Source organism: Asparagus officinalis, chromosome 9 (assembly GCF_001876935.1).
Source record: "Asparagus officinalis chromosome 9, Aspof.V1, whole genome shotgun sequence".
Lineage (NCBI taxonomy): Eukaryota > Viridiplantae > Streptophyta > Magnoliopsida > Asparagales > Asparagaceae > Asparagus > Asparagus officinalis.
The window spans coordinates 9716070-9728720 of record NC_033802.1 but is presented as its reverse complement, the minus strand read 5'-3'; the positions used below and the strand labels follow the sequence as shown (position 1 = coordinate 9728720).

Here is a 12651-nt window from a genome sequence, read left to right as displayed (position 1 = left end):
CAAATACATGGGTGTTCTCGAGTTTTACATAAAATATAGCATATGAATGAGCTATTGGGTCTTAAGAATAAATAGTGGGCAGATGCAGGGGTATTTTCGGGTTTCACATAAAACACAACATATGAATGAGCTATTGGGCTTAAGAATAAATAGTGGGCCAACTTGGGGCCTTGTCATGATAAATTTTACTTGAGGCTTAGTTATATTTCATATCTAATTTTGGGGCCTCATAATATTTTTCGTGGAAATCTTATATACTACTATAAAAGTGAGTTGGATGTTAAAACATTTTTTCTAAAAATATCCTCCAAAACACATACATGCATACATTTATAACATATCCATACATGCATACATTAATATATATAACCTCCCTATTTATTACCATCAACTTTTTATTTAACCACCCACTAATAACATTCCCCCACTAAGTCTTGATATTACACACTAATAATAAAAAATGTTACACCTATTCCTCTTCCATAAATCACTATAAATTGCTATAGAATGTTATCAAATTTCTCTAACCAAAATTCTAACTTTTAATTAAAAATTATTCAGATAGAAAAGTAAGGAGACACAACTATAATAGTTACAAACCACAAGAAGTGCGAGTGTGTCAATGGTAATATTACTAGTGGAGTACGATTGAATTGAATGAGAAGATGGTAATGGAAGCATCGGTGTAACAATTTAGAGAGCAGAGGAAATTGGTGAAGGTGACAAACAAGGTGGTCCTGTATTTTATCAAAATCTACAACTGTTTCAGTCATAAACTAATTGATTTTTCCCCCTTCCATCTTCGTATATGTTTTTGCCTTAGCGTGTAAATTGGTTTCCAGCTCCTATGTATGTTTATAAATATGTTAAATTGTTTGTATAGTCTGGTTGATTCTCTTAATGCACTGTGCTTATTCTCGGGATAAAGAAAGTTTTGTCCATGACAATCCATTATAAGTGTAATTGCTTTCACTCTATATGTGTAAAGGGTTAATTTTCGTTCTGTGGTCAAATATTGCTATTATTGAGTTATAAAGGACAAATAGAAAGTGCATGAAGATTAATTTAGAAAATAATATAGTTAGTTGGTCCTGAGAATGCTTATAGAAGGGATTACTACTATAATTTTAAGAGTATTATTTATTTTCTGCTATTAATTATTAGTTTTCTACTATTAATCTACTATTTGAGTATAATGGTTAATGTATGATAATTATAATATATATTAGTATCACATTAATATATAATATTTATATGAATTATTAAATATGCGCAATTATCAAATATAATATGAGTAAAAAGTTATTTATTTACCAATTCAAATATATAAATATATAATATAACATTTACAATTTACAAATAATATGAAAAGTCGTTAACTTTTCATTATTCCACCGTCTTCTTAACCATCATTCATTAAGGAATTCTTTTATGAAGGGTTACTCATTTCTCCATTAACCATTTGTACATTGCATCATCATAACAAATAGGAAAAATTGTACATAATTCCCTCTTCTATATTTTGAGTTGCACTAAATCTTCCTCAATATACTACCACTTAATACCCTTGAAATGCAATTTTAGAGATATAAATTATAAGTATGAAATATAAATTGGGGGACTCTAAGAGCTAATAATAAACTAGAGGAGGTTTAATAATTTCTAGAAAAATAATTTCAAAATGACATCCCTCTCTCTCTTGTAAATGTAGTAGAGCTTGCTGCTTTACAAGTAGTTTATATTTTATAACAGAAACATATGCAAGCTAATTTTCTATGCAGAGACTTATTGTTTCCAATAAAAATAACTTATTCATAACCTCCTACAAGTATACTCATTTAATCTTTATGCATTAAGTCTCATTTCATTGAATAAATATTAATTCTTTATTAATTACTATAATATCTTAATAACTATTCACTTTCTAACCTAATAGAACCAAAAGAGTTTTAAAAAATTGATTAACAAGCGTGCCTACGTGCAACACACGTCTTGCCCGACACTTGTTAATTATAAAAGTCCATACACTTAAAAATCAACTAAAATGTCCTCACATTGACCAAATGAAAAGCAATGCCCTCACTTTGGACAACTTTTCAAAACTAACCCTTTTCATGATTTAATTGCCAAAAACGATCCGTTTCTGTTTTATTTAGAGAAACCGACCTGGTTTCAGCACTGTCGCTGAAACCAGGTCGGTTTTTGAATGAGTTGAGGGGTGATTTACAAAATCACCCCCTCAACATAGCAGATAGAGGCTCGCCAAAAAGAGAGTTCGAGAGGAATCTCTCTCAAAAAGTTTGAAGTGTTTTTTTTTTCCCCAATTAAAATTAAAAGCACGTAAATTATGTTGCAGGTAAATAATTGCTATTCAAAACCAACTCATTTGATGTTTTAATTGCAAAAAACAACCCGTTTCTAATTTATTTAGAGAAACCGACCTGGTTTCAGCACTGTCGCTGAAACCAGGTCCTGTTTTATTTAGAGAAACCGACCTGGTTTCAGCACTGTCGCTGAAACCAGGTCGGTTTTTGAAAAAAAACTTTACGAAACTTCACGGGAGTTGAACTCCCGTGAAGTTTTTTTTTCATAACAAAACTTCACGGTCACGGGAGTTGAACTCCCATGAAGTTTGGGAAATTTTTTTTTCAAAAACCGACCCAGTTTCAACCAACTAGGTCGGTTTTTATAAATAAAATAGAAACGGATCGTTTTTTACAATTAAATCATGAAATAGGTCGGTTTTGAAAATTTGTCCCCTCACTTTCGAATCAAAGAAATGGCCCTAAACTTGAAAAACTTCAATTAAAAAAAAAGAAAAAGTGAAAAAAAAACTCAGCAAAAATACTAATAATCATATCTCCCAATTCCTTGGCAATTCTCCCTCATATTTTGCGTGCTGGTTCTATCAGAGTGCCATTGTCAAGTTTCCGATTGAGTAGCATATTGGGGTTCATAGGAGAAATTATCTGGAAAAAACCCGTATATTATCTTCAAATAAAGTAAAAAATAAAAATAAAAGACAGTAAATTGTCGCAGCGAATGGAGAGATCGCGCGGCGATCGTCTCCTCTCGATCCTCATCATCTTATCATTCTCTTCCCTCAAGATCTCTGCAATCAGGTAACTTTCTCTAAATGCCCCCAATTTTTTTTTTAGCCCAGCAGAATTCAATTTGAGCTTCAGTGAACCTTTGCCAATTTAATCTCGAACATGTAATATTAGAATCATTAGGGATTGAATCGGTAGCTGATGATAGTTAGTTAATCACAGCTCATACCTATCCAAGATCTGCACTCTGGAGGAATTAGGGTTTGCTGGATGTTGATTTGCTGATACTATCGACCCATAGGACTTTTCTCTGATCAATCAATAAGAGATTTTGATTATAAATTTCCTTTCTTTCAATGTATAACAGAGTTCTCATAAATTTATATGCGCATAATGTTATCTTGTATATTTTTCATGCATATTCAATACAATTTGGTTTTATACTAAGGAAATGGGTATGTTTGCGTGTTTGCTTAACAATGTTCTCACTGAAAGTTTTGTTGTTGCGTGTTTTACATACGAAAGGAAAATAACATAGGAAGAACTCAACTCACTGTAATACAAATCTAGTACAGTTTATGTGTAGTGCTTCTGAACTAGCTATAGTAAGTTGTTTGGATGATGTATTTATTGATTCTAATGATGGGTTATACTACATAGCTGCACCAAATAAACTTACAAAATTTGTTTTGTAACAGATAGGCTTTATCGTAAATCTATGTTTAGTCAGCGCTAATTTATGTCTAATTACACCTTGTTGCTTGTTCAATAGGTAATCAGCTTTATTTTGGCAATGACAAATTTGTCACACATAAAGGTTTATTATTGAATATTCGACCCTGCAGGAGGGACATTGGTCTTCCAGGCAAACTTGTATGCAGGAATACTGTTCAAGGGCGATATTTACTATCAGATGACAATGGTACAAAATCTTGCTTGTTTTCTCTATCTCTCTTCTGTCTTAAATTCCTATAAAATGTCCTGTCCAATGAGATGTGAATATATGGTAAAACTTTGGTATTTTGGTTCAGGGTAATTCCATGAGTTTCTGAACTGAATTAGTTTGAACTCTCTATGGGTATGATGCACTTTTCTAATAGTGCTAAGTTGTTGGCATATACACATTTGTAACTTGTGCATGATTGTGTACTTGCCCATTCCAAGTGCTTGGCATGTGCATTCATATGCATGCGGCTCACAAACTTGCATGCCTGTTGAAAGGAAGCAGTCTGCATGCTAAGTTGTTGCATATCCATATCTTCATCATTTCAATTGGCAAGATTTTTGTTTGCACTTTTGCTTATCAAATACTCATGAATCTTGCAGGTTATGTGTGTAGTGCTCTTTCGGTTGATACATCATCTCGATGTTGTCCAGAAAAAGGAGAGCGGTTTTCTTGTCAGTGAGTTCCTTGCTTGATTGACTGCTGATCAAAATAAAATGCAAACCATAGTTATTAATTGAGGTGCTTTGGACTTTTCTCCAGGGGATGCAACCTTGTTTCACAGTGCTGCAACTCATATGAATATTGTGTTTCTTGCTGCTTAAATCCAACTAGGGTACTTTTAACCAATGGAATCATAACCACTTATTCCTGTGCTTTCTTTTCTTTTCTTTGTTTTTATTTTAAAGGCTTGTCTATCTTTTGCAGACACAACAAGACCTTGCAATGAGGGTGAAGGTAGCAAAACCTGTAACTGCAGGTACCACTTTTGTAGGACACTAACTAAACTCTTTCCAATTATGAATTCATTTATATTTCTTTATACTTTTTCAGGAACCTATCGAAGCGTGTTTGATTTCTGTGCTGGAAGATGCCGTCATAATTCTGCAAGTGTGGTATATATTACTCCATGATTTTCCCTTTATTTGGAATAACTGCAGTCCCCTTGCAATTCTAATGGATGACAGTTAGATTATAACTTTTTCTTGCATGGTTACAGGGGCCCCTATGCGTCTACTTGTTAAATGTTTTTTTAAAATAGAACTCAAGATTCTAAATTTAGAGCATTGCTCAGTTGAGTTGAAGGGGACATATTTGATATGGGACTTTACATTAGAAAGTTTATCTTGGATGCCTGTAAAAAAGAATCTATCTTAATATGTGGGAAGTAATTTCCTGCAGAATGATTCCTATGAAGTGTCTAGTATCCCTGTCTCCTTGACACCGACTGTTTAGTGCTTGTCATGATTGCAACAACATTATCATAGAAATAACACACACTTTACTTCTTTTACCCATTAGTTTCCACTATTCATTCTTTTATTCTTAGATAGTTGAAAGTAACTTCGATCCTAAAGCAAGGTTGCTACCATTCCATTATCTTGAGTGTGCGCAGACGCATGCTGTCCCTGCTATTATATTTGCTCCTTATCTCCTCTCACTGCCATATTGTTGGGTCCACTTCCAGAAACGCAGTATGGAGTGGTTTCATAAACTGTGGAAACAAATGCTAGGTAGGCTCTAAGTGAATCGCTAATCTTTGGATGTAATTTTAACCAATCTGATCAAAAGTCTGCCAGATTAAACTAGCCTTATTAAAATCAAGTACTTTCATTTAATTCAGAATTGATCAGGTCACATCTGTGTGCATGTAAGGAATAGAGAGAAACTTTTGCCTGTACTTCATCCCAGGTGGCAGTATGTTTTACAAATCAAAGTTAGAAATATGAATAAAAACAACCTGCACTATCCTCACTCTTTCTTTAACCTGTTTTCATATATTTGCTTATGTTTAGGAAACAAACTCATTATTATCAAATTCAATGTTTCAGGTTCATGAGAACGCTTATGCGAGTGACTTCCATCACTGTTTTTCTCTGCAGTCAAATACTTCTGGTACCTTGTTTTACTTCCCTTCACATTTTTTATGATAAAGATCATTTGTAGCTTGTTAAAATTACTTGGAGTTTTGCAAGAGCTGTGATCATATTTATTTCCATCTTTTGTTTATATTTATATACCTATGAACAGTTTGTGTTGGTTATCCATACTTGCTGATACTTGTGGCTTGCTTATATGTTTGCTTCAGTATGCATCGCTTATTTTATTTGTCTTTGATTACAGCAGGGGTTGTTGAATCAAATTCCGAAGCAAAGTTGACAGGCATTGATGTCATCATTGGGAGGCAAGTTTCTCATCAGTCTTACGATGGTTTTAGTTTTAAATGGTGATGTAAATAGCTGTTGCTCACTGGAAATCGTTTGACATTGAATTAGGCGGGGAGAATCTTGTAATTCGGCATGCAAATCAAGGGGGCAATCCTGTGTCCCAAACAGGCTCTTTGTGCTAAATAATTGTGAATTGTAAGTCTTCAGTCGCTCAAACCTGTATGTTGTGTTTTGTTAATTGCTTCTATTAGGCTACTATGATTATATACTGTCAATAAATGGCAGAAATGTGCAGTTGGGAGTTGCTAGAGACAGATTGTGTAAAATAACTTATTTTAGCCATGCTGTTGGATGCATAGTAAATTTGAGTGTCTTCTGTTATCATTAACGTGCCTATAATACCATTAATAGATATATTTAGAGTACTTGCATATTCTTTTACCTTGCATGGACCTGGAAGCTTATCAGTCCTTGTATTCTTGAGATTTGGTAGCTCGCAATGAGTTTTAATTAAGTCAAGAGGGTGAAAAGCTGGGTCCAGTGGTATTTGACATACAGTGGCTTTCAGTGGTATCATATCCCAGGAAACTTAACTTTTCAATATATCACTAGATTAATTTCAAAAATTTCAATGCAATGATACTTGAGAATGAACAGTGCTATTGAAGCTTTTGTTGTTTTGCTCAATTTGTACAAACACCAAACCTGAAGTGACTGCAGCATGGTTGTTGCATATAGTATTTCATTTGCTAATATCTCAAATATACTAGAAAGGAGTGATACACCATTGTCAAAAGACTAATTTTAACTGAAGAACAAAAATCGGAAACCCAGTGAAAAGTTCCTATAAAATCATCAATGTTTTAAAAATAGGAGGGGGGGGGGGAACGGAGAGACCTAGAGAGGAGCATCATATATAGCATCGCGAATCATGATTCCAACTCAGTTCTTGTCTCACATATATTTATGTAATTTTCTTTAGTTTCCTGTGTACAGTTCTTTTTAATTTTCTGTGAGAATTGCTAGACATGTAGTACCTAGCATCTATTCCTAATATCACTGAATCTGTTGTTTCTTCAGATATCTTGCACATATAGCTGTTGACATGTAAAACAAAGTTTTTGTCCTGACTAGTCTGCAGAAATATATGAGATGCAAAGGTTCATGTTTTGCGAGCATAGGATCAGATCAACCTGCTGAAGTTGTTGATGATGCTCCGAAGAATGTGGTATGCTCTATATCCATATTATCTTTACTGAACTACCTTTTCCTCTCCAAAGTCTCGTTTGAAGCTCAAATCCGAGCACTGTTTTTTTGATTGTTCTAGATTTTAATTCATTACTTCAGAAGGTTTGCCATCTAACTTGGTAGAGAGTTTAGTAGTATCTTTAAATTATTGTGAAATTGTTACTGCAAGGTTGGGACAGGGTTTATTGAATGCATATGATACTGTGGTTTAGAGGATTGTTGTTCCGCTGTGAAATTTCTACTCCTTCGAACACAAGGAGAGAAAAGGAAGAAGAAAGTGGGTGGTTGGGTTATTCTCCATCTTGCATTTACCTTGATTTTCATTGCCATGTTCAGGCAATTCTTATGTCCTGACTTTAAGGTGAAAACTTATCTCTTGGATGAATAGGTCAACCTACCAAACAATGATTTTCCTGTCTCTCGGACTACTCCAGTTTTGCTTTTGCCAGATGCAGTTCAATTGATAAGTGATAACTAGCCAAGAGTAGAAGCAGTGGTTAGAACAATTGGTGGGCTAATTTTTTCCCTTTTTCTTGTCAGACACAAAGACTGCGCTTTTCTAAGATGTCCCTTCACTTAAATATCCGCTGGTTCGAGGCATGATTGAAGCTAGGGGTGTTTGGTTGTCTTCAAAATGGTTGAACTCCCAAACTGGAAAAATGTCCCCAAACATAAAGCTCTTCCTATGCTTGCTTTCTCTGCATTCTTACTTGATACCTCATCTCATCAATCTTCCTCTCCTTCCTTTACTTGCTTTTCAAATTTATAATTGGAAAAATGACTAGCTTCTTTTCTGAGTGAATTTATGGCTTTAATTTGCCATGCGTTTTACGTGAAAGCTGTTCAGCTCCAAATTATATGAGGATCAAAGAGGTCATAGCAAATATTGCATCACATTTTCTGAATAATCTCTGCTAACTATCTGCTACCCGACCCATCTTAGCTGTTGATTTAAGATCTCCCTCTTTCCTGTGATTTTAAATTCACAACTGTGAATCAACTCTGTTTGAGTTCCTATTTCTCTACTAAATGTGCAAGAAGTTGGCACACTTAGTTATCTTTCATGCAGGCAAGACAAATTGAAAAAGGAATGGCTTTCTTTCTTTCTGTCATATTTTCTGCTGCTTCACTCAAACCTCAGGTGATCCCTCGAAATACCAAACCCAATGAGTTTAACCAGATGTATACCACCATCCTTTGAGAAAGATCATTCATTTGCCACAGAGAAGAGAACCAAAATGACTCTCTTTCAAGTTATTTGTTTCATCTATTCAGTTCATTCATAAAACATCCTAAGATGACATTGTTCAAGCACATGCTAACTGACACAAATTTATACAAAAATTCTTACCATCTCTATGGAAAATCTAGGAAACACAACAATGAAGGTTCAAGGGTATTTGCATTGTCAGAGTGAGACAGAATACAAATTATAAAATGTCAAGTTTTTGATGATTAGTTGCAATAATTTATATACATGAAAAAGATGAAACCAAGTGAGAAACAATTCTTTTGGCTGGATTATGTAATATATAATGTATTTGATTTTACATAAGGTAATGTAAATTCGCATATGTATACTACTACATAATGGCAATAGTGGGGGTAGGCAAAAAATTGGGTGATAGCTGGACAATTTCTCCATTCCTATTGTATTTACAAGGATAATATCATAATTTTGTAGGAGCACTTTTTTCCTCTTTGTTTTCTCTAGAACTTCCTAAATTATTGACAAGGGTTTATTATTAAGTCACTAATAAAATATCTATTACATTACATATTATAAGAGATATAAATATGAGATGACAAAGTTATTTTCCAAAAAAAGGATATATCTTATACAATAAAAACTACAATTAGAATTTCAATATGTTCCAATGTAAATATTATCGAAAGTGTATATCTAGATACTTAGACTAAAAATAATCAAATAAATTAATTTGAAGAGAAAATATGGAAGGGAAAAAAGACTCTTCTAAATAACATTACCTAGGAAAACTTACATCATCGCTCAAATTGAAATATTTGTCTTAGTCAATTACAAATAATGTGAATAAACTGTAGCATATCAAATGTACAAACATCAAAAAAAGATCTTACAAAAAATAATGTTCCTTAGAGTATTAAAGTGACCCTTTTTATGTAAAAATTAGAATAGTTAAAGTTTTAATTTCTGTTTTACATGCATTTGCATGTGCAATAATGCTAGTAAAGGTATAAATTTACTGATAACTCTTAAGTAATGGCACAGAGTTTCCTGCCATAAGATACTGCAAACTGACCATGTTGCTTTTCCAACTCCTGCTGCAATAAGGTCCTAATAGTAATACTAGTACACCAGGAAGCTGAAAACTACAGTTGTCGAGAGAAAATTTTAGTAAGGATCCACTGGGATACAAAAAACTCCTTTTATATATTCTAATTATACATTACATTAAGTTTTGACATGTTGCGAACCCACAACAAGTTATCATGCCAGCATATGTTACAACCAAAAGAATTTAACCAGTCAAAGGTTTAGGCATTCCCAAAATCCAAATGATCACATCGAGGCGAGTCCAGGGAAAAAGAGAAATAAACACCTTCCAGTGTGATTTAGTTGATGAAGTGTGTGATGTTTTTATATCCAGATTCATTTTCTCCTTCTAAGGGGATACCTCATATCTTGGAACTTGAATCAGTCGTATCATCAGGGTTTCTATTGGTTATCTGTTCTATGTAACTCTCACGTACTATTTTTTGTAATATATGGAGCTGCAGTATCTTGTATATATGTTTTGTTGACTTATCAAAATATGTTCATGAGAGAAAATGCTGAGTTTTGTCTTCTTTATGGATTTCTAGAACCCAGGGGCATGCTTGTATACTCAGATAGAGGGCATGCTCTCGTGTGATGGCTCACATCATCATACTAAAAGACTCTGCCCATGCGCATGAGACTGTTAGTTTGTAAGTCTTTCTTCCATCTCTCGTTTCAATTGATTCCTTTTCTATCATTTGTACTTCCACATACTCAGATGTGCATATGCTCGTAAAGATTCACTATTATTTATCATCTGGGGCTCTAGTAAAAGAGGGAAAAAGTGCTATAAATTTACAAGAAGTAACATATGATATTCTGCAGATATCAACTTTGTTTCCATGGCATGCATATTTATTCTCAGAGTGTCGTTTCTTAACAGATAATTTGTTCTCTGGTTGCAGGTTATCTTTTTACTCAAGTATCACAGAATTGTAGTTGAAGAACATAAACTTGGATTAAACATCTTCACAGCGAATTAGTTTCATGAGCATACTGTACAAAACTCTTTTGGGACCTCCACTATCGCATCTTTTGTTCGACTGAAATGTATATTGGCAGCAGCTGCTCACTCAGTAAATATTTAGGAATTTATCAACAGTGAGATACCAATTAGGAAGTAATTTTGAGTTCGCTAATTGTACTTACGTTGTAACATGAGCTGTTCTTGACCAGTTTGCAATCTCATATACTAACAATGTGGGATACTTGTTTGCCTATTGGTAGAAAAGAACTTTCTTTTTTTATACCATCAAAGTCATAAATTAGTGTGTGCTCCTTCTGTTTTCATTTTCATGGTGATAAAAGTTGTCCACTGAACTTGTATTATTATTATTTTTTTTCTTTTTAACAATGTCTTTGGAACACAGACTGTCTCTGACATCTTATTTAACTTTAGGGAGAAAGAAAAATGCATGTAGAACTTTCAAGCGGTGTATGTTGCTCAAAGGGCCTATCAGGTATTTTAAGACTACTACTTTATTTTGTGTCTAATTCTTTGCAGGAAACGCATCAGTGCATAAACTTTGACAGGTCTGTTTTCTTACCGAACATAAAGCATTTTCATTTTCCTTTCAGTTATATTATACTCATATGCTAGAACAACGCTCCTTAAACCAAAACAAATAAGCACACACAACTTCAAACAAAACTCAAATCTCTCAAAATGAGTAATCAGTCTTCAATGTCCTGTTCCCTCCCATTAACTTTGGCTTCTCCTTCTTCATCTCCTCACCATCGCTCTCCTCCCCTTCCTCCTCCTCTCCCTCCTCTGCAAACGCCGGATGCGTAAAAATACTTGCCAGCAACTGCGTCCCCCTCAGCGCATTCGTCAGCGGCAGATGCCCCTCGGGCGTGTCGTCCCTCAGCTCCCACGTGAACTCCGTCGGGAAACTCCTGTAATTCCACTGCTCAACCTCTGTGTCGAGCTTCTTCATCCACCCGACCCTGATGAAGAACCTTGTGAAGTCCCTCCTCGCCTTCTTCTCCCATACCCTCTTCTGCACGCTGTACCCGAACTTCCCGTCGCTGTGGGCTAACCAGAGGCTGTCGATGGCGCGGAGGTCGGAGGGGTCGATGAATTTGGACGCTCGGCAGAAGAAGACGTAGCCGCGCTTCTTGGCGGAGTCGCCCGCGAGGGCGATTGAGAGGCGGCGGTTTCTTCGTCTGCCCTTGCGGTAGTCCGCAGCAGCGAGGTGGCGGCAAGCTCGTCGAAGGAGGAGGATGATGAAGCGGTGGAGCTTGTTTGTTGGGGTGAGAAGGGAGAATGTTATAGTGCTAGTGAGAGATGAGGATGAAGAGGATGAGGAGAGATTGAGTGAGAGCCTCCGAGGGGACAATGGATTGTGGTGGTGTGTGGTGGTGAGGGTGAAGGCTTGGTGGAGGGAGTTGAGAGAGTGAAGTGGTGGTTGTGGAGGCCATTGGAGCTTGCTTGAGAGGGAAGAGGGAGAGTGGGGGGATAAGAAATGAATGGGATGGAGGGAGGGAGGGGGAGGGAGGGAAAGAGAGGAAGATTGGGTTGGGGGGGGTGTGTGGGGGGGGGGGGTGTGAAGATATTGGACAAGCGGAGGGAGGGTTGTGATTGTTGGGGAGGGTGAGGTGGGATTTTTCTGGATGTAAATGTTAGTGGGGGGTGCCACGTAGGATGTCCGTGTGTGGAAGATTGATTGGTCTCGGAGCCTCGGGTTTGAATTCATGGATTCTTGAGGGATGCATTTGGGCTCGTGGGGACCAAGAAAAATTGGGGTTCAGATCCCTGTTGCACGTACAGAGGCTGAAAACTTCCGAACTAGCGTGGTCATGTTTGCGCTACTTGTAAGCATCATTAGACTAAGAGCAAGTGCATCAAGCTCCAAAGTTGGGAGTCCTAGTCAGCAAGCTTTCAATAGCTCTTAAGCATTTTAGAATAAAAAATTAAAAAAATAAGCCTTGGGAGACCCTCCT

At 35.8% G+C, this 12651-nt stretch overlaps 2 protein-coding genes across 3 annotated transcripts; one reads left to right on the top strand and one right to left on the bottom strand.

Annotated features, from left to right (window-relative positions):
* LOC109823995 (UPF0454 protein C12orf49 homolog) lies at positions 2802-10976 on the top strand. 2 transcript variants are annotated; one of them, XM_020390483.1, is made up of 12 exons: positions 2805-3122; positions 3896-3972; positions 4377-4452; positions 4537-4609; positions 4702-4753; positions 4828-4889; positions 5826-5889; positions 6118-6178; positions 6270-6356; positions 7296-7389; positions 10254-10358; positions 10614-10976. In XM_020390483.1, the coding sequence occupies exons 1-11, from the start codon at positions 3043-3045 to the stop codon at positions 10344-10346; spliced, it is 819 nt and encodes a 272-aa protein (XP_020246072.1). In that variant the 5' UTR covers positions 2805-3042; the 3' UTR covers positions 10347-10358; positions 10614-10976. The 2 variants fall into 2 exon arrangements, with proteins under 2 accessions (XP_020246073.1, XP_020246072.1); XM_020390484.1 differs by lacking the exons at positions 10254-10358; positions 10614-10976 and having other exon boundaries at positions 2802-3122; positions 7242-7322.
* On the bottom strand, positions 11225-12404 carry LOC109823177 (tetrapyrrole-binding protein, chloroplastic). The gene has a single exon (XM_020389463.1). It carries the CDS (start codon positions 12402-12404, stop codon positions 11370-11372), a length of 1035 nt encoding a protein of 344 aa, XP_020245052.1. The 3' UTR covers positions 11225-11369.